The sequence below is a fragment of the Lissotriton vulgaris genome, chromosome 9, assembly GCF_964263255.1.
Source record: "Lissotriton vulgaris chromosome 9, aLisVul1.2, whole genome shotgun sequence".
NCBI classification, from domain to species: Eukaryota; Metazoa; Chordata; class Amphibia; order Caudata; family Salamandridae; genus Lissotriton; species Lissotriton vulgaris.
This window is the reverse complement of record NC_141697.1, coordinates 1110843948-1110866162: the sequence shown is the minus strand read 5'-3', so window position 1 is coordinate 1110866162 and position 22215 is coordinate 1110843948. Positions and strand designations below refer to the sequence as shown.

The 22215-nt window shown below is 50.4% G+C and overlaps 1 protein-coding gene across 8 annotated transcripts in view; it reads left to right on the top strand.

Annotated features, from left to right (window-relative positions):
- Positions 1–22215, top strand: part of SLMAP (sarcolemma associated protein) — a 1163639-nt gene that overhangs the window by 1023273 nt on the left and 118151 nt on the right. For all 8 annotated transcript variants that reach the window (XM_086939108.1, XM_086939110.1, XM_086939104.1 and 5 more), the window contains one exon: positions 17585–17719. In XM_086939108.1, the coding sequence (XP_086795234.1) occupies positions 17585–17719 (135 nt within the window). The remainder of the gene's footprint in view (positions 1–17584; positions 17720–22215) is intronic.

The window sequence follows — 22215 nt, the reverse complement described above, 5'->3', positions numbered from 1 at the left end:
TAGAGCCAGATCTGCCCCCCGACCCCTCCCCCCCCCCCACACCCCCAAGTAAAGGAGTTTTATGAGGCCATGCACCTCATATTCAGGCAGGCTGAATCCTTTGAAGCACCTGCGAGCCCCATGGGTTTGGGCGGAGCCCCCACTGGATTTCCGCCAGCAGGTCCACCCCCCTGCGCCTGTTTGCCCTTTTGCATCTGGTGCTGAATATTGGGTGTCTCCACCCTTGAGACCATGAACCACCTTCGAAGCCCACTCCAGTGGCGTTGTCCCCTTTCCTCCAACTCCCCACGGTGATGCCAAACCCAGTGTCAAATACTCTGACACAGAGATGGATGGGCATTGTTCAATTTCAGCCAGAACCAGACCTTCCGAATCGGAGTTAGTGCTTTTTTTGATTTGACAAACAGGGGGAGGGAGACTATTGGGAGGGGACCCTTATGGTTACCTTAACCCACCTTTGATGATCCCATGGACAACTGGTATGAGGAAATGATGGGTGCCAGCGTTTTGGATACCTCACCAGACACTGTCTTGTTCACTACTCCTACGGTGGCTATGGAGGATGGGGCTTTGTTTGGCATGGTGGTGTAGATGGCGACTGAAGTCCTGGACCTTCAGCTGCCCTCGGTGACAGTGAAGACAAACATCTTAACAGAGGTGCTTCATCCGAAGGTTGCCACCTCCCAACCCCTCCTCCCATTCAATGTAACCCACACAAATGTCCTGCTCGGGCCGAGGAAAGCCCTGCACAGGGGCTCCTGTTCACAGGACATTTGTTTGCCACCATCGCCCTGCTCCTGGGGACCCAGTTTTCCTCACCCAGCACCCCATCTGATAGAGTGTAGTTGTCCAGGCCTCCAACCTCAAAGTCATCTCTAGTGTGTTCCGTACATCTCCACTGAATAGGGAATCCAGGAGACTGAATATCCTTGGTAAGCAGATGTTCCCTTACGTCAGCTTGGCACTGTGGTCTGTGAACACTGCATGCCTTTTGAGCTGATACACCCATACAGTCTGGGTCTCGATTGCGCATGTGCTGCTTATGGTCTCAGAAGATGCATGAGCCATCCTGACCCAGGCTATTGCCGATGGCAGGGTTGCAGTGAAGTTTAAATACGCTGCAAACTGAATGTGACTGACTCGCGATTGCATTGCCAGAGACACTCAGGCGCCAATCCTGGCTGAGATCGACTTTCTTTTCAGGAGATGTCGAAGCTTTCTTCATGGACATGTCCTTTGATGGCACTCCTCTTTTGATGACAAGGTGGATTCACCGCTTGTGCTCTTTAAGGACAACAGGGCCACCGCTTGCTCCCTTAGACTCTCCATGGCCTCACTCTCAAGCTCAATATCCCCTTTTTCCCCTTCCATGGCTATGGGAGGAGTTACCAGCTGTGCCCATTCCCACCCATCTACCAAGGCCAACAGGGTCCGCCGAGGAAGTGATACCCACAGATCCTGTGGGACAGCCAGAAGTCAACCCATTGGGTGGCATGATAAACTCATCACCTCCACCGCTGGCAGTCCATAACCTCAGACAAGTGGTTCTCCAAATGTTCAGCGAGGTTACTCTAGCCCCTGCCTCGAAACCCCACTGCCCATACATCTTCTTTTGACCGGCTAATGTAGGATCACATCTACCTGCTTCGTCAAGATGTTCAGGTTCTTTTGGACAAAGGAACCATTGAGAGGGTGCTTCAGAAGTAAGCTGTAGTTGCTATTCTTCCTACTTTCTAGAAAGTATGCCTCCGTCCTATGCTAGACCTGCACCTTCTTAACTTCTTCCTGAAGGAGCAATTCAAGATGCTTATGTTGGCTCAGGTTCTGTCTGCCTTCAACCCTGAAGACTGAATGGGAGCATTGAACTTGCAGGTCTTCTTCTTCTTCTTCCATATCCCCACCCTGCCTGCTCACAGGTGTTACCTGCAGTTCACTGTGGACCACAAGCATTGCAGTTCAATCTGCTCCCCTTTGGTCTTACCACCACCCTTCTGATGTTCACCTCAACGACTGGATGTTGAAGGTGGGCTCACCCCCAGGCATTCTTCTCCCACCTCCTGAACTCACTGGGGTTCACTGTAAATATGCTGACGTAAAACCCGACTCTTTCAGACGATCCCAGTCATCTGTGCTGTTCTGGATACAGTGCAGTTTCAGATCTATCCTCTGGAATGGTGAGTCTAGTATATTCAGATTATGATTCTGATGTTTCAGCATCTACCTTGGATTTCGGTTAGACTGACTGAGACTGTTTGGTCTCATGGCCTCCTGGATCCTGCTTGTGACGCATGCCCATGCTCTGCAATGGGACCTGAAGTTCCAGTGGGCCGGCATCAAGGGAATCTCCCCAACCTGGTGCAGACATTGAAGGGAACTGCAAAAGACCTGCAGTAGATCAGCCTTATCACCAACGATGTTTAACATCTATGTCACTCCCCTGGCCAGACTTATCAGGAAGCATGGTTTCGCCCTGGCATCATATGCAGATGATTCTCAGCTTATAATCTTGATAGCTAAACAGCCTGAAGACACAGCTGTCGGGTTTCGTGTGTGCCTTACTGAGATCATGACCTGGATGAACCATAGCTTCCTGAAAATCAATACAGATAAGACGGAGGTTGAGTTTGGTCAGGGGCTATCCCTGTGGAACGACTCCTGGTGGCCAGTGAGAGCCGGAGAATGCCCCTGCCCAGTGCCCAAGGTCAGAAACCTTGAAGTCATCTTTGATAGCCAGCTAAACTTCTCCGCTCATGTAAATGGTCTTACCTCTTCCTGCTTCTTTCTAAGAAAAACTTTGAGAAAGATTTTCCCTTTCATTGTGCAGGAATTGCAAGAGTCTGTGGTGGTGGCTCTCCTACTATTTAAACTTGATTATTGCAATGCTTTGCTGTTAAGGATTAACAAAACCCAGGTGAGTATGCTGCAGTCATTGCAGAATGCTGCTGCGAGGCTGCTTTTAAAGATACTTAGAGGTCAATCAACCTCCACTGGAATTAGAGCACTTCACTGGCTCCCTGTACAGCAACGTGTGAAATTCAAGGCTGTAAGCCTGGTTCATAAAGCATTCTACGGGGGAGGAGCCAATGTTCATGCCCTATACCCCAGCTCCCGCTCTAAGATCCAGTAAATTGGGCCTTCCCCAGATTGACAGGATTAGGAGAATGAGATGAGGTGGAAGAACTTTCTCAAACTGTGCAGCAAAGTTGTGGAATAAAATACCAACAGCCATGAGATTTCAGTCAAATCGACAATCTTTTAGGAAAGATCTGAAAACTTGGCTGTTTTTCTCAACCTAGCTCTTGAAACGTAGGCTGTACCACTTCCATATACACCAGCGCCAAGACGCCACAGCTTTCGAGCGCTTTACAAGCACATATTGCACCCTATCCTAGTGGCTGACGAACCGCGACTGGGTTAGTAGCAGAATCCTTTCCCTTCCCCACTCAGAGCTAACTGTAGTGACAGATGCATCACTCCTAGGCTGGGGTGGCCATCTGGAAGAGTTGGAGATGAGAGGACTCCGGTCCATCTCAGAGTGATCTGAGCGACTTTGAAAGCCTTCCTTCCTTCTATCAAAGTGAGGCTAGTGCAGGTGTTTACTGACAACACCACCGTCATGTGGTATCGCAACAAGTAGGGCAGGTTGGAGTCGTGAACCTTGTGTCAAGAGGCCCTGCCTCTCTGGACATGGCTAGAATAATAGAACATTTTCCTGGTGTTTCAACATCTGGCTGGCTCTCTGAACACCAGAGCAGACAAACTCAGCCATCGATGCCTACCAGATCCCGAATGGCATCTACATCCAGAGGTGGTGCAAGGGTTCTTCTGAAATTTGGAGACCTTTGATTAGATCTATTTTTCACTGCTGAGAACGTGCAATGCCAGCACTTCTGTGCGCAAGTTTCCAAGGCAACTCTCGATCAGAGACAATTTGTCTCAAACGGAGTTCAGGCCTCCTATACTCATTCCACCGATCCCACTCCTGCCCAGAGTTCTCAAGAAGATCAAGAACAAAAGGGCCCAATTCATTCTTGTGGCGCCGAATTGGGCATTTAGAGTTTGGTGTCCAGAACTCCTGAGCCTGAACATCAGTCATCTGATCAGACTGCCTTTCCAGGAGGATCTACGGTTGTAGCAGCAAGGCAGGGTCCAGCACCTGCACCTACACCTGCACACACCCTGCCTTCATGCGTGGCAATTGAGCTGAGAGAACTGACAATCTTTGACCTTCCTCCCGGAAACTATGATGTTATTCTGGCAGCGAGACATTCCTCCACTAAGACTGTATGCCCCTGCGGATGAGACAAATTTGTGGCATGGTGCACCTCAAATCTGAAAGAAACACGTTAGTGTTAGATTCCTTACCTTAGAATATCCCCAGGCGTCAGTCTGGATCCGGAAACTTTTGCGTAGCAGTACCCCTGCGCGTCGGTAGGCGTCGTCTGCAGGCGTCCCCTGCGGCTCCGCGTCCGTCGTCAGCGTCATGCGCCGTGATGACGTCGCTGGAGTATATAGACGCCGCCTCCGCGCGCTGACGTCAGTTCTTCTTTTTTCCGCGCCAGTAAGCGCAGATCCGAAGAGCAGTACTCTGGTCTTTGACCAAGTTATTGAATTGTTTTCTCACTCTTTGTGCCTGGTAGGATGCCTGGTTTCAAGCACTGTGATGACTGTGAACGCACGATGTCGGTCACGGACCATCACCGCCTCTGTCTCCGGTGTCTGGGCCCCGACCACGACGTGGACTCCTGCATCGACTGCCGGGCCCTCACCAACAAGGCTAGGCGGGAGCGGTCCCGCAAGCTACTGGAGCTCCGGGTGTCGGCCCCACGTCGGGACCGGGAGCGGTCCCACGTCGGGACCGGGAGCGGTCCCGGTCCGGCCGGAGGTCGAGAGAGCGTTCGAGGGAGCGGTCGCGGAGCCGCGCCGAGCGTTCCGGAAGTCGACCCCATTCGTCGGGCTCATCAGGTAAGAAGCACAAGAAGTCGGGGCGGCGTCGTCATCGTACCCCCGACTCCCCCCGACGCTCGCGCGATGCGGCCGGGGGCTCGGGTGACCCCAACCTTGCGGCTCCGCGAGAGTCGCCGGCGCGGCCTGCCTCATACCCTCCGGTCCCTGGGCACGGCGCGACGCCTGAGGAGATCGAGGCGTTCCTCATGGCCATGAGGGCGCTCGGTTCTCCGACGGGGCCTACGGCGCCTTCGGGCCCAGTGCCACCGTCTGGGGGCCCTAGCGGTTCGGGTGTCCCTGCCTCGGCGCAGTCGGGTGCTCCGGCGCCGCCGACGGCTCCGACCCTGGCGCCGCAAGGGCCTTTGGGATCGGCGCCGGCTGGTCTTCCGGCCTCTCCGGCGCCGTTACCATCGGGGTTACCCCCGACTCCGTCCCCGCGCGACGCCGGTTTTCCGGTGCCGGCTCCGGCCGGCGCCGGGGCTCCGGGGCCGGCTCCGGGCGGCGCCGTCCCCTTACCTTCCCCGACACCGGACGCGGAGTCGGACCGGCGTCGCTCGGCGCCGGGCTCGGCGCCGGTGGGGCCCATGCACCCCGAGGAGCCGGTCTACATCATTGACTCCGAATACGGAGAGGATGAAGAGTTCGGTGAAGGTTGGGAGGGGTCCGAGGACCCTCTGTCACGCGAGTGCCAGTATGACCCGGACTGGACAGGTGACTTGGGGGATGCCAGTGGTCTGGACGACTCTCCTAACCCTGGTTTGATCTCTCCTCCTTCCGTGGCATCGGTGGAGGGAGCTGCATATTCAGTGGTGCTGATGAGGGCTGCCAAGGCCTTACACCTTGAGCTCCCCGTCGCGGCCGTGAGGCCTAACATCCTCACTGAGGTCTTCAAACCGCAGTCATGCCCACAGGAGCCACTGCTGCCGTTTAATGAAGCCTTGTCAGACGTTCTGTTGGGCACGTGGTCCAGGCCCGCTTCAGGTGCGCCTGTTGATCGGAACGTGGCCAGGCGCCACCGTCCTTGTCCGGACGACCCCAAGTTCCTGTCTACCCACCCCACTCCTGAGAGTCTGGTGATCCAGGCCTCGACCTCCCAGTCCGCATTCCCGTCGGCCCCGCCCGACCGGGAATCCAAGAGGTATGACCAGTTTGGCAAAAAGGTCTTCTCGTCCATTAGTTTGGGCCTGCGGTCTTGCAACACCGCTTGCCTCTTGGGCCGCTACACCCACTCTGTGTGGGATACGGTCGCGGAACTGCTGCCAGAATGCCCCATGGAGGTGCGGGCAAAACTCGGTCAGGCTGTGGCTGAGGGCCGAGATACAGCTAAGTATTCGATTAGGTGTGGTCTTGATACGACCGACTCGCTGGGCAGGGCGATGTCCACGACGGTGGCGATTCGTCGCCACGCCTGGCTGAGATCCGCCAACTTTTCGGCAGATGTCCAGAATACATTGATGGACATGCCGTTCGATGGCTGTCACCTGTTCGGTGACAAGGCGGACCACGCGCTGGAACGCTTCAAGGACTCCAGGGTCACGGCCAAGTCCTTGGGTCTCTCGACCCAGCGTCAGCAACCGGGTTCGTTTCGCCCCTTTCGTGGCCAAGGAAGGGGCGCCCCCACACGTGCTGCCAGCCACGCGCCGCAACAATCCTTTCAACGCGGTGGCGGCCGTGGAAACCGCCGTGGAGGCGGTCGGGGACAACGGCGGGGTCAGGCCACACCTTCCCCTGCAGCATCTGCCTCAAAATCCTCCTAGTCCGTGCTTTCGGCCCCATGTGACGCCAGTGGGTGGCAGGGTTCGCCATCACCACGCTCACTGGCGCACGATCACTTCGGACAGGTGGGTGCTGCAAATCGTCCGAAGGGGCTACTCCCTCCCCTTCGAGACCCCTCCTCCAGCCATGCCACCGCAGAACCACCGTGTGTCGGGGGACCACTTGACACTTCTGCAGGAGGAAGTTACGCCCTCTTGGCCAAGGGGGCCATCGAGCGCGTTCCTGGGCCAGAAGTAGGGCGTGGTTGCTATTCCCACTACTTTCTGGTACCCAAGAAGGACAAGGGGGGCCTACGTCCTATCTTGGATCTAAGGAACGTCAACGGCTTCCTCCGGAAGGAGAAGTCCAAGATGTTGACGTTAGCTCAGGTCTTGGCTGCTCTAGACCCACAAGACTGGATGGTAGCGTTGGACTTGCAGGATGCCTATATTCACATCCCCGTCCTGCCGGCCCACCGGCGTTACCTGCGGTTCACGGTAGGCCAGGAGCACTTTCAGTTTATCGTGCTTCCCTTCGGCCTTACCAGCGCCCCACGGGTGTTTACAAAGGTGATGGCGGTGGTCGCAGCCCATCTGCGCAGGTTGGGGGTTTCAGTCTTCCCCTACCTAGACGACTGGTTGTTGAAGGCGGGCTCGCCCCAGACAGTCGTCCACCACCTTCAGATGACGGCAGACCTCTTGCACGACCTGGGGTTCTCCATCAATGTGCCGAAATCACACCTGTGTCCCTCTCAAAAGCTCCTTTTCATCGGAGCGGTTCTGGACTCGGCGCAGTTTCGGGTTTATCCTCCGGAACGGCGGGTCCGGGATATTCAGGCTTTGCTTCCCATCTTTCAGCCGCTATCCCGGGTTTCGGTCAGGTTGGCGCTGCGGCTGCTGGGACTGATGGCTTCCTGCATCCTTCTGGTGCATCACGCCCGGTGGCGGATGTGGGCTCTGCAGTGGGACCTGAAGTTTCAGTGGGCCCAGCATCAGGGCAACTTGTCCGACCACGTCTTGATCTCGGAGGGCGCTGCGAGACAACTGCAGTGGTGGCTTACGGACCGCGATTGGGTCAGAGGCAGATCCCTCTCCCTTCCCCAACCGGAGCACGTTGTCGTGACGGACGCGTCCCTCCAGGGCTGGGGTGGCCACTTGGGAGAGGCAGAGATCAGAGGCATCTGGTCTTCGGCGGAGTCCCGGCTCCATATCAACCTGTTGGAGCTGCGGGCGATTCGTCTGGCACTGAAGGCATTCCTCCCCTTTGTCAACGGGAGTGTGGTGCAGGTGTTCACCGACAACACCACCGCCATGTGGTACTGCAACAAACAGGGCGGAGTGGGGTCGTGGACCCTTTGCCAGGAGGCTCTGCGCCTCTGGCAATGGCTGGAACGTCAGGGCGTGACTCTGACGGTTCAACACCTGGCAGGTTCCCTGAACGCCAGGGCGGACGAACTCAGCCGTCGGTGCTCGATGGATCACGAATGGCGTCTGAACTCTGACGTGGCGCAAGGCATCTTTCTGCGATGGGGAGAGCCTTGGTTAAATCTATTCGCCACAGAAGAGAACGCGCAATGTCATCAGTTCTGCGCGTTGGAGTTTCCAAGACGGCACTCGCACGGCGACGCCTTTCGGCGCGAGTGGAGTTGCGGTCTGTTATACGCCTTTCCGCCTATACCACTTCTGCCCAGAGTGCTGAAGAAGATCAGGCGCGACCGGGCCCAAGTTATCCTTGTGGCCCTGGACTGGGCTCGAAGGTACTGGTATCCCGAGCTACTCAGCATGTCAGTCGGTCCCCCGATCCGCCTGCCCCTTCAGGAGGACCTTCTGTCGCAGCAGCAGGGGACGGTCCTCCACCCGAACCTGTCCAGTCTCCACCTCCATGCTTGGAGATTGAGCGGCGGCAGTTGAGGCCATTTGACTTGCCTCCTGAAGTCTGTGATGTAATTCTGGCAGCCAGGCGTCCCTCCACTAAGTCGGTATACGCCTGTCGGTGGAACAAATTTGTGGCATGGTGCACAGCAAAGGCTGTGGATCCTCTTTCTGCCCCTCTTTCAGAGGTTCTTCTGTTTCTTCTTTCTCTTGCCCAGCAGGGCTTTGCTCTGGGCACTATCAAGGGCTACCTTTCTGCCCTTTCAGCCTTTCTGAGGCTTCCTGATCAGCCTTCTTTGTTCAAGTCCCCGATTGTAACGAGATTCTTGAAGGGCATCACACACATGTATCCACATGTTCCGTTCGTGATGCCTCAGTGGGACTTGAACCTGGTTCTTACCTTTCTGATGTGTGCTCCCTTTGAGCCCCTTCATTCTTGCCCTCTTCGTCTCCTGACTTTGAAGACGGCTTTCCTGGTTGCCATCACCTCTGCCAGGAGAGTGAGTGAGCTCCAGGCTCTTTCTGTCCAACCTCCTTTCCTGTCCATTCATCCTGAAAAGGTGGTTCTGAGGACTAGACCTTCTTTCCTGCCCAAAGTAGTTTCTGCTTTTCACATCGGGCAGTCCATCACCCTCCCTTCCTTCTTTCCACCTCCGCATCCTTCAAAGGATGAAGAGCGGCTCCATCGTCTGGACCCAAAACGTGCGCTTTCATTTTATATGGATCGCACACGCCAGTTCCGGGTGGATGACCAACTGTTTGTTGGCTACGTGGGTGCGAAGAAGGGACGGGCGGTATGTAAACGAACCATCTCTCGGTGGGTCGTTCTGTGCATCAAAGCGTGCTACTCTTTGGCTCGGAAGGAGCCTCCTGTTGGGCTGAGGGCCCATTCCACTCGGGCCACGGCGGCTACTACTGCCCTGGGCCGGGGAGTCCCTTTGCAGGACATTTGCCAGGCGGCTACGTGGGCCTCGCTGCACACCTTTGCGAGGCACTACTGCCTGGACAGTCAAGTCCGGAGGGATGGCTTCTTTGGCCGTTCTGTCCTCCAGGACTTTCTGGTGTAGGAATGTATTGGTTCGCAGACCCACCACCGGGGTTGGTATTGCTGGGGTATCTATTCTAAAGTAGGGAATCTAACACTAACGTGTTTCTTTCAGATGAACAAGTTACTTACCTTCGGTAACGATGTATCTGTAAGAAACATTAGTTAGTGTTAGATTCCTTACCGAACCCACCCATCCTCCCCGTTCTGCGAACTGATACCTAGGGTTAAGGACATCCCTTTCAGGGCCCTAGTTTCAAATGGCACCAGTGTTGGTTCTCCATTGGCTCTGCGTTTTCTGGCGCGGAAAAGCTGTGTACAAAGAACTGACGTCAGCGCGCGAGGCGGCGTCTATATACTCCAGCGACGTCATCCCGGCGCACGACGCCGACGACGGACGCGGAGCCGCAGGGGACGCCTGCAGACGACGCCTACCGACGCGCAGGGGTACTGCTACGCAAAAGTTTCCGGATCCAGACTGACGCCTGGGGATATTCTAAGGTAAGGAATCTAACACTAACTAATGTTTCTTACAGATATATCGTTACCGAAGGTAAGTAACTTGTTCAACAGGTTGATCCGCTCTCTGCACCTTTATCTGTGGTGGTGGTTATTTTATTTATTTATTTAAAGGTTTTGTATAGCGCGAACAAGACCCCTACGGGTATCGGAGAGAGGTAGTTAGACAAATGAAGCATAGTACAAAAGAAACATAGTAATTCGAGATAAAGACATATGTTACAGCTGGAATGTTCCAGGAATCCGAGATAATGTTCACATGAATTTCGTCATGAGTAGGGATTTTACTTCTTTTTTTAAGAATGCAGAGGATGGGTTGCGTCTGGTTTCTCGGGGTAGTGCATTCCAAATCCTTGGAGCAATTCCAGAGAAAGCACGATTGTATGTTTTCTTCTTAACAAATCTTTGAGGCTTCAGAAGGAGGTTGTTGGCGCTCTTAGAGGATATGTTCCCACATGAGAGCTGGAGTTTCTGGACCAGGTAACTCTGGGTGTTGTGGTGTGGAGATTTGTTTGTCATGCAGGCGATTTTTAGTTGGATTCTTGCTTCGAAGGGTAGTCAGTTGAGCGTTTTGAAGTCTGGGGAGATGTGGCAATGTCTTTTGGAACTTGTGATGAGTCTGGCCGCTGAGTTAAGTGATGCTCTAAGCGGAGCAGTTGAAGATCTAGGGAGTCCGCTAAGTGTTGCACTACCATAATCTAGTCTGGGAAGTACTAGTGCTTGGACTGCCAGTTTGAAGTCATTTGCTAGGAGGAAAGGTTTTAGTTTTCTCAGGGAGTGCATCTGAAAGTTAACTCATTTTGCTGCAGCACTGATATGTTTTTGCATGTTTAGGTTGCTGTCCAGAGTTACTCCCAGTGATTTTGCTGAATCGATTATAAGAGGCTGGCAGTTAAGCGCTGACAGTTGTATGAGCCATTCTTGAATGATGTCTATTTGGTTAGGGGGGCGAGTAGTAGGAATTCGGTTTTGAGGGAATTTAGTTTGAGGTGGTTATCAGTCAACCAAGACTGGGTTTTTTGTAGAGTTGAGTTGAGAGCCTTGATGTCGCCCGGTTATTCTTTCTTTACCCCTGAAACACTTTGCTTTGGGCCCAGTTAAAGGTTATCTTTTGGCCATCTCGGCTTTCTTGTGGTTGCCAGATCAACTATCCCTGTTTAAGTCACCTGTTGTGACTCATTTCTTGAAAGGACTCCAACATCTGTACACACCAAAACCTTCATTTCTGATGGATACATCTGCCTGTGGATTTCTCACCTTTTGATTTACCCTCTACGCCTGCATTCCTCAGCTTTCCCACGTCAACGAGGACATCACAATAGCACGACTCTGCTCGCGACTCCGTGTGACTTCATCGGAGCCATAGGAAGACCTCGTTGGCGTGATGACGTCAGTTCCCTTTTTTCTGCGCCGTCGACGCTTAACGTTTTTTTCTAGGTCTCTATTTCTTTGTAGACTACTTTGTTGCAGTACTCTAGAAACGGTTTCTTCGATCATGGCAACTCAGAAGAAGCCTGGCATTAAACCCTGGAGGGAGTGTGGGGGCCATATGTTGGTTACAGCCCCCCACGAAGACTGAATTTGATGTTTGTTGTCAGACCACAACATCAAAGAGTGTTCCTCATGCCGTCGGATGAACCTGAAGGCACTAAAGGAAATGCAGGCTAAGTTGTTTGTGGTCCGAGCGAAGAAGGGCCTTGAAGGCAGGCTCGCCCAGATAGTCGTCTCCCACTTCCAGACTGTGGAGAACCTTCTGCAGATGCTAGTTTCACTATCAACGTGCTAAAGTTGCACCGACTGCCTCTCAGACTCTCCCTTTCATTAGAGCAGTTCTGGACACAGTGCAGTTTTGGGCCTATCTTCCCAAGCGGCTAGTCCAGGATATTGAGACTATGATACAGATGTTTCAGCATCTAGCCTGAATTTCGGTGAGACTGACCCTGAGGTTGTTGGGTCTCATGGCCTCCTGTATCCTGCTGGTTACCCATGCACATTAGCATACGTGGGCTCTGCAGTGGGACCTGTGAGCGAGCATCAGGGGAATCTCTCCCACATGGTCTATATGTCGGTGGGCACTGTGAAAGATCTGCAGTGATGGCTGAGGAACCACGATTGTGTCTGTGGCAGACCCCTCTCCTTTCCCCAACCCGAGCTGACTCTGATAACAGATGCGTCACTTCTGAGATGGGGTGGCCATCTGTGAGAGGGGGAGATCAGAGTACTCCGGCATCTGGTGGATTCTGAACTCTATATCAACATCTTGGAGTTTTGGGTGATTTTCTTTGCATCTTATGCTTTTCTTCCTTCTATCAGGAGAAGGCTGATGCAGATGTACACAGACAACACCACTGCCATGTAGGACTGCAACAAACAGGTCCTGGGTCTGCATCTATAGACCTGGCTAGAATGCCAGGGCATTTCCATGGTAGTTAAACACCTGGTTTTCTCTCTGAATGCCAGGGCGGACAAACTCAACGGAACATGCCTAGTGGATCACAAATGACCTTCCTATCTGGAGGTGGGGCAAGGACTCTTTTAGCATTGGGGAGAGCCTTGGTTTGATTTGTTTGCCACTGCTGAGAACATGCAATGTCAGCAGTTTTGTGCACTGGAGTTTCTAAGGCTACTCTTGCTCAGAGAGGCTTTTAGTCTGTAGTGGAGCTCCAGCTTTCTGTATGCCTTTTCGCCAAAACCACTCTGAGGGTTTGTGTGCTCATTCCACCAAATCTAAGGCTATGATTGCTGTTTTTGCACACGTTTACTAAACACTATTGTCTGGATAATCTGGTCTGTCGCAACGGGCAATTCACCAGTTTGGTCCTACAGGACTTTCTGGTTTAATTTGGCCTTGTAGTCCCACTTCTGGGAAGGTATTTTTTGGCTATCTATTTTACGGTAAGGATGCTGCGGCTAGAAGTCTCTATCTAATGAACAAGTTACATACCTTCAGTAAAGCCTTATCTGGTAGAGACTCTTTACTGACCGTCCCATCCTCGACGCTCTGCAAGCCAATTTCAGTGTAAGGGACACCATTCTCAGGGCTTTAATTGTTCACACCAGTGTTCCATTCTCATTGTGGCTCTGCGCTCAAGGCGTGAAAAGTTGTGAAAATAACTGACGTCCGTATATTGGGTTGTTGCCTATATTGGTACCACTTATGTCACTTTCAGGGTCGCCAATGCGAAGCCGAACGACGCCACCTACCGGCGTTCAGGAGGACTGCTCAAAAACCTTCTGGATCAAGTCGGACGCCTGGATATTCTTGCATGGTCAGCAATCTGCCACTATATATTCTCTATGAGGTAAGGCGTTACTGGAGGTAAAGATCTTGTTTGACATATGGATCCTGCAAATTGTGCAGAATGGCTATGCCCTAGCTTTCTTTTCTTCTGCACCCCATCTTCAACCGTCCACACCAGCAACTGATGTTGGACTATGTTTCCGTATTCTGGCTGGAAGTGCAAGCCCTTTTGGCCTAAGTGCCTATTGAGAGGATATCCATTCCAGAAATAGGACATGGTTGTTTTTCACCCTACTTCCTGCTGCTCATAAGGACGGAGGCTGTCCTCCAATTTAAGACCTGTACCCTCTCAACTCCTTCCTCTGGAAGATAAATTCAAAAGGCCCACACTGGCCTAGGTCTTGTCTACCCTAAACCCTGGAGACTGGATGGTGGCGTTGGACATGCAGAAAGCCTATTTCAATGCACCTGCCCTGCAGGCCACTTGTGCTACCTGCAGTTGATGGCGAGACAGGAGTATTTTCAGTTTGCTGTGCTCTTCTTTGATCTCACCAGCCCTCAGGTAGTCACAAAGTGATGGCAGCACAACTTTGGAAGCCAGGTGTACCACTCTTCTACCTTGATGACTGGCTGTTGAAGCCAAGCTCACCTCAGGCAGTCGTCAGCCACCTCCAGACTATGGTGAACCTCCTGTCATCATTGGGGTTCACTATCAACGTGCCAAAGTCACACCTGACTCCTCCTAGACGCTCTCTGCCATCAGAGCCATTCTGGACACAGTTCAGTTTTGTGCCTTTTCACAGGAAAGCGAGTATTTCATGCTAAGATCACAATCTCTCATGTTCGGTCCTAGATTTCAGTGAGATCGGCTGAGGCTGATGGACTTATGGCCTCCTGCTGGTCGAGCATGCCAGGTGGCACATAGGGCTTTGCAGTGAGATCCCATTGGGCTCAACATCAAGGTGACCTCTCCAATTTCGTTCATATTTCAGAGGAGACTGCAGTGACTGCTGCACCCCTTTGGGGTGGCCATCAGTAAGAGGTGGAGATCAGAAGCCTCTGGTCTCCAGCAGGATCCTAGCTCAATACCAACCTTACAGAGTGGAGGGCCATCCATTTGAGGTTAAAAGCCTTCCATCTATCAAGGGGTAGTATGGTACAGGTGCTCATGGACAACACCACTACTGTTGATACTGCTACAAACAGGGCGGGTGGGATCATGGACCCTTTGCCAATAGGCTTTGCTCCTCTGGAAATGGCTGAACTACTAATGAACTTTCCTAGTGGTGAACCACCTGGAAGGATCATTGACTGCCTGGGGCTGATGAGCTCAGCAGTTACCGCTCGGATGATCACGAGTGGCAATTACGCCCAGAGGTGACACAAGGTCTCTTCTGCGAATGGGAAGAACCTTGGCTTGATTTGTTTGCCACAGCCGGCAACGCCCAATGTCAGCACTTCTACATGTTTAGGTTTCCAAGGCTTCTCTCACTGGGTGACTCATTACCCTTGAATGGAACTCAGTACTCCTGTATGCCTTTCTGACATGCTGGTCATAGGCATCTGCCCTCTGATCATTGTCACGCCTCAGTCGGACTTTAACTCGATCCTCATATTTCTGATGTGCACACCATTTGAGCCGCTTTATAACTGTTCTTTGTGACTCCTCACCCTAAAGACAGTGTGCCCGTTGTCATAATATCGGTGTTACGTGTGAGTGAGCTTCAAGCTCTGTCAATCCACCGAACACCACCTTCTTCCTAGACAAGCTGGTTTTATGGACAAGGGCATCTTCCTTCCTCAAACTTCTGGACAAATTCCAACCTGGCTTCCGTCACGGTCATAGTACCAAAACCGCTTTTACCCACATTGTCGATGATGTGCTCAAAATTCAGGATCAGAATGATTCCTGCTTCTGATCCTCCTCTACCTATCGTCTGCCTTTGATACAGTCAAACATGATTGCTTACTCGACCTTCTGGACCATTGTATGGGGCTGTCAGGGCCAGTCCTGAATTGGTTTGCATCTTTTCTCCACAATAGAACTCACAGATTCAAGATCAATCAATCCCTCTATAACCCTTCCTCAGTCAACGTTGGGGTTCCTCAAGGGTCCACACACACTCCAACTTGTTCATGGAACCTTTTACTGAAATCTTGAAACTATCCATTGTCCATTATCACATGTATTTTGATGATACCCAACTGTACATGAACGTCTCCTCCCCCGACTATATCAGTTTCCTCAACACCACATTACTGAAAGCTCAAAACTGGTTGACTAATAAATCATCTCAAACTCAATGCTCTGGAATCGGAATTCCTTTTAATCGCCCCACCGAATCATTCATCTGTCATCAGTGAATGGATATATCAGCTAACAGCTTTTAACTGCATACCACACAACATTGACTCCAAGAGTTCTTTGGGCATAATGCTTGACAAGAGCCTGAACATGCAAAAACATATTAATGCCCTTACCAAGGGAGTTAACTTCCAAATGAGCATCCTCAGGAAAATAAAACCTTTACCCCACTCCAATAACTTCAAATCTATCCCCCCATGACTTCAAATTCGTAGTGCAATCTCTGGTGATCTCCAAGTTGGACTATGGAAGTGCAACCTTCTCTGTACCCCCGAGATCGAAGATGGTTCCACTCAGGGTCTCTCTTAATTCGGCTGCTGGAGTCATCACAGACTCAAAAAGATACCATCATATTACACCAGAGCTGAAATCCCTAAATTGGCTCCCTTATGAAGCAAGGATACAACAAAAAACTGCTTGCATGACTCACAAAGCCCGATCTTTTCCTATCCCCATCTTGTATTAAGAAGGAGGATATGATCCTGGTCAAAAAAGCACTTTATGGAGAGGGCCAGACTAGCCCAGGAGGAAAGGGAATTGCTGAAATTTACAGTTAGATCCCACTATATGCTATTAGGCTCTACCTCACTCGAGCAATATCTTAGGATTGTCACAAGGCCATTAAATAGGTTTTTATTGGTTCAGTTTAGATTTAATTTGATTCATTTTTATTTGGGCAACTATCCAACTTGGGTCAAACCAGATACAGCCACACCCTGCATTTGTGATCAATTTTCAACCCAAGACACAATGCAATTTGTTATGTTTTGCGGGTTCTTTTCGAACATTAGAAAAAAATACTTGCTGCCCATTGTGAAGGAGGTTGGCTTCACGCAAGTGAGGCCAGCATTAGTCTACCTCCAGTCATTGAGCAGCACTCACATCATATTTTGTGTGGCCAACTTTTTAGTGGCGGCATCCAGAATTAAATCACATAATGTGTCACGGTGTGTAACATAGTGAGTTTTTAATCCCAAATCGAATAAAGTGTATTTGAATGACTGACTGACTCACAAAGCCTTATATTACAACACCCCGCTATACCTTGCACAAAAACTTACTTTATCTGGTGGCTCCAGAGCCTCCAGAAGTGCCAGCACCCTTCTGCTGAAACCTCAGAAATTCCGGAAAACGAAAACTTATGAAGAAGCTTTCCCAGGTATTGCTCCTAGAATCTGCAACTCCCTTCCACCGGAAATTAGGACGATACCCTCAACTGTTATTTTCAAAAACGAGGTTAAAGCGTTTCTGATGAAGAAATTCTTGCCCTAGAATCCCCTTACCTCATTCGCACTCAGACTCGTCCCCTCTCTGTTTTTGCTTGTATTTTTATTGTATTTGTTGGAGGCCCCCCTGTTGTGACTTTGTAACATGATTTGTGTACTCTTCTCCCTCTTTCTTCATGCCTGCTCTCTTATTTTTGCTTACAATGTTTGATTATGTATGCCATGACATCATTGAGTTTCTTTCCTGTGACATTTCTGACCATTATGTTTGTTATATAGGTAATTTCTCTTTTTCGTTCATGTGTAAAGTGCTCTGATACCCTAATGGGTCTTGTTTGCGCTATTTAAAACTTCTTAAATAAATAAATAAAAAAGTTCCAAAGGGGAATGGCATCCGTGTAGAGCTGCATTACGCCACCAACCGACATGCAGATGTACTGTTGAAAAGTTTCCTGATCCAGTCTGAAACATGGAATTTGTGGCTAGATAGTGTTTTACCAAAAACAGTTTGTTGAAGGTAAGTAACTTGTTCTTTAAGCATATTAATATACTAATAAAATATTCATTTTACCGATAGATTAATGCTACCTTTGTTACTTTACATTGTGATTCTAGTTTGAAAATACCCAGACATTATTATGTGAGCTGAGGGTTAAGTTTGAAGTTACGGAACGGGAGAAACAGTTGGTGAAAGAGGAGCTCCAACAATGTCAAGAAAACTTGAAGCTGCTGCAAGAAAAAGGAGGAAATGTAAGTTTAAGCAAGATGTGCAGAGAATTGGAATATTAGAGTAATATGCTGATATTTTTGGGGACGATGGGTTTCTCATACCCATCAAACTATTTTATTCAGAATAGTTTACCACAATAATTTAAAGTTCGATTTATTCTGCGTATGAGAATAAATTGAGTAGTAAAACTAAGACCCTTAATCGACATAACAAATATGTCCAAATGGTTTTTCTTCCATTTTGCATTCAAAATGACAAATAAAATGATGACTGTTTTACATATTGTAGTGCAGATGAGGCCCGGTTGACTTACCTGCCATCCCTGCAATGCTACTTTTCATGTACAAGATAAATGCCCTTATTTTTCTCAAAGTGTCTGATTAAAATTTAGCAAATCGTGATTTTAAGTTCATGCATTTTTGAATGACATCTTCCTGGTAAAATATTAGTAAACCATTTTGCCTTTTTAACAACATCAGAAGGCCATTATTATTTATTTAGAGCTGTTCCCATCATTGTCCTCCCACCCACCTTTGAACCTCATTGGGCTTCCCAGTGCTTTTTCACATTTATCTAAAACGTAGGACTGTTTCGCATTTCAAAAGTACACTATATCATTGCACATTACATTTTTGTTCATAGATAATTGTATGGAAAAAGCAATCTGTTTATTTTATTTTCTGAGCTGCATACTTTTTTTATTTCAGAAAGAATTTATCAAGTTTTTATAAAACAATGCAACAGATATAATTGTCTGGCGTAGTGGGGGTAAATAACAAAGTGTAGGTTTACATATGGATGGTAAGTTGTATAATCAGAAGCATTAGTGACAGTTAAACTGACTAAGATGAATATAAGCCCCTGTTAATATTACTAGTATTTACAAGGAGAGAAGAGAGCTTAAGCCAAGGAATAGTGCAGAGATAGAGCAGAGGGGGAAATGAGAGTGGGCACCAGGTGAGCGGATCCAGAAGGAAGAGCAGTAGGAGGGGGGGAGGGGGTAAGGATTAAAGCTGGGCATCTGAGAAAGTTGCAAATTGTATCTGTAAAGAATGGTATTGGAGAGGATACATAGGGAGGTGTAAGTTCTGGGGGTCTGTAAGCATTTAGTGGAAACAAAGTTTGGAGACTCATTGGAGGGATGATATCAGAGGCATATGAGCCTTAGTGTGCACAGATTTTTTGTTTCTTTTTTCATGCTGTTCCCATTGAGATGTTTTTTTTTAACTCTTTTTATTGTAAAAGAAAAACATTACAAAAAAAAAATCAAAATCACAGGTGATCGCATACCTTTTCATAGCATGGGTTAAAATGGCAAAGTACAGAATGACATGCAACATTTTAAACTCGCAGGTCAAGGGGAGTCCAGCGCTTCCTGTTCCATTTCTGACATGGTTGGGGCGCAAATCCCCCCTTGATGGCTGTTCCACGCCCCCCAAATCTTCCCCCACATCTTCGGGCATCCCCTGGCAACATAGACCGACCTCTCTCTAAACATACACCAGTCTAGGTCTTCCGCCCATTTTGTAACTCGGGGTGGCCGACAAGCTCCCCAGAGCTGTGCAATGTTGTGTTTAGCCACCAGGTATGCCAGTGTCACCCATTGCTTTTGGTATACCTTCAAATCCGTGGGTTCCCATACGTTCAACAAACATCTACGAGCCTCTGGTCTAAACTCGACACCCAAGACTCCCCCCAGTTCGTCCTGAATCTTAGCCCAGAATGCCTGTATCACCGCGCAGTGCCAAATGGTATGCATCCAGGTGCCCATATCTCCACATTCTCTCTGACTCTCTCCGGTCTCTGCCCGTCCCATTCATACCAAACGAGGCCCGGTGATATAGGACCTATGTAGGATCTTTAGTTGTACAAGACGGAGTCTCATCTGGATGGCTACAACTTTCGGGGAGGAAATCGCCTCCACCCAATCCTCATCATCTAGCTCCAACCCATCCGCGACCCCCTGAGCTCCGATTCGTTCCAAGGGGCTCTCACTATTGTTTACCAATTTCCTATATATTAGAGAAATTGTTTTCTCTGGGATGTGCCCATCCAGTACTCGGTCCTCCAGGGGCGAAGACTCTGGTAGCACAGTATCTTTAGGGATATGAGTGGTTAATGCATGTCTGACTTGCCAGTACCAGTAGTGCTCGTTGTCGTGGAGACTATTCAACTCCTTAAGGGACTCAAATGGAAGCACAGCATCCTTAGCCCATACATCCCTAATCTGAGTGATGCCAATAAGGTCCCTCTTGTCGAATCCATTAGTTTTCCCCAAGCTGCCTAGTTTCTCAGAGTTAAGCAGCGGGGTGGCCAACGTTAGTCTGCCCTTCCAACCCAGATATCCGTTGGCCGCGTGCCACACCCGTACCGCGTGCACGTTCGGGCCTGTAAGTAGAAAGCTGCCGTACCTAGCATACAGGGCCCGATCAATCCCCCCACCCGGGGCCTGGCCCCAATCCATGGCATATCCCGGATCTCCCGGAAGTCCGTAGACAATGTTATATACAGCGGCCAATTGGGAGGCCCAGTAATATAGTCTGAGAGACCTACCCCGCCATCATACCATGGGAGCGTCAGCTTTGCAAACGATATTCGGGGCTGACCGTCCCACAAGAGTTGCCTCTGGAGAGACTCGATCTCCTTAAAATATGAGGCTGGCACTGGGTCCAATGAGTTCTGCAGTACAAACAAGAACCGCGGCAAGGCCATCATCTTGAAAAGAGTGGCTCTCCCAAGCAAAGACAGCGGAAGAGCCTTCCATCTCCTCACATCAGTCTTGCACCTATTCAATAGAGCAAGTAGGTTATTAGTGTAGTGGAGCCGCGGATCGAGCGTGATGTAAATACCAAGATACTTGAACCCAACTGTCACAATCTGGATTGGGCACGACTACGGAATCGCCGGCGGGTCCCCGACGAGGACAAAGAGCACCGACTTTGTCCAATTTATAGCCAATCTGGAGTATCTACGAAAGATGGGCAAGACATCAAGAAAATTAGACCAGGAAACCCTGGGTTTGGTGAGATAAAGCAGGACATCGTCCGCGTATAGCAAGATCTTATCCTCCCAGTCCAGCGACCACCGTAGGCCACGTATTGATCTGTCCCATCTTACCCAGGCCGCCAAGGGCTCCATGGCGAGCGCAAATACCAGTGGGGACAACGGGCATCCCTGCCTCGTGCCCCTCCCTAGCGGAAAGTCACCAGATTTGCAATTATTGACCACCACTCTGGCGAGGGGGTTCGCATACAATAGTCGGAACCATCCGATGAACTCACTCCCGATACCTTGCTTTCCGAGCAGCGCAAACAAGTATGGCCACTCCACCCTATCAAAGGCCATTGTGGCGGGAGACTAATACCGTGGGCTCATGAATCTTCGAGGAGCCCCCTAGGACACCATGTAGCCTACGCAGATTCAGCGCCGTATTGCGACGGGCATGAAGCCGGATTGATCCAGGTGAACCAGTGTCGTGATCACCTTCACTAGCCGAGTAGCTAGGAGCTTTGCCAGTATTTTGGGCTCTGCAATGAGGAGCGAGATGGGCCTATAAGAGGAACATTGTGTCTTGGGCTTCCCCCTTTATAAATGACCACAATGTTGGGCTCGCGCTGCTCATAATGCAGCTGACCCTTCTCTCTGCTTTCCAGAAACAAGGCCCGAACGTGTGGGGCAAGCTTATTGGCATTTAACTTGTATAACTCAATGGGTATCCCGTTGGGGCCAGAGGCCTTACCGGGCTTTAGCTGCCTGATAGCCTGCGCGACCTCATCGTCAGAGAAAGGGGAGTCAAGGTAACTCCTGTGTTCCACCGACAAGCTCAACATTACAATGTCCCTGATCATCTCACCATTCTCATGCTCTGTGAAGGTGCTGTCCGCGGTGTAGACCTTCTGATAATATCTTGCGAATTAGTCTGGCACCTCCTGCGGTATAGTAATATCCCGTGAGTCAACCCCCTCTAACGTTGGTACTAGCCTGGACGCCTGTTCTCCGTGCTCGAGCCATGCGATTCGCTTACTGGCTTTATCACCATGCTCATATATGCGGCTCTGCATGGCGTTATTGTGAGCTATCGCTTTGTCTCTCACCAGGCTCCTATATTCCTCCTGTCAGAGTCTCGGGAGGTGAGTCTCCGCAGGCACATCCGACCCAGCAGCTCCCTCCTCCAAAAGTATGACCTTGCTCTCTTTCTGGGCGATCTCCGCCTGGCCTTTTCTCCACTTCCCCGTCACTAAGGACAATACCTCCCCCCCTCACCACGGTCTTGTACGTCTCCCAGAGAGACTGCGCCGAATCAACCTTCCAACATTCTCTAGGAAGTAGCTGTCCGACACCCGGAGAAACTGTTTCTTGATATCCGTTGCTCTCAAATGCCAGGCATTAATAGGGGCTATCCTGCCTGTCGCTTGCCGACCGAGGGCAAGTTGTATTCACAATGGCACAATGGGGAATGATCAGAGATACCCCTACCGAGGTGTTTCACCTCCAGAATCATAGACTCCATCGCTGC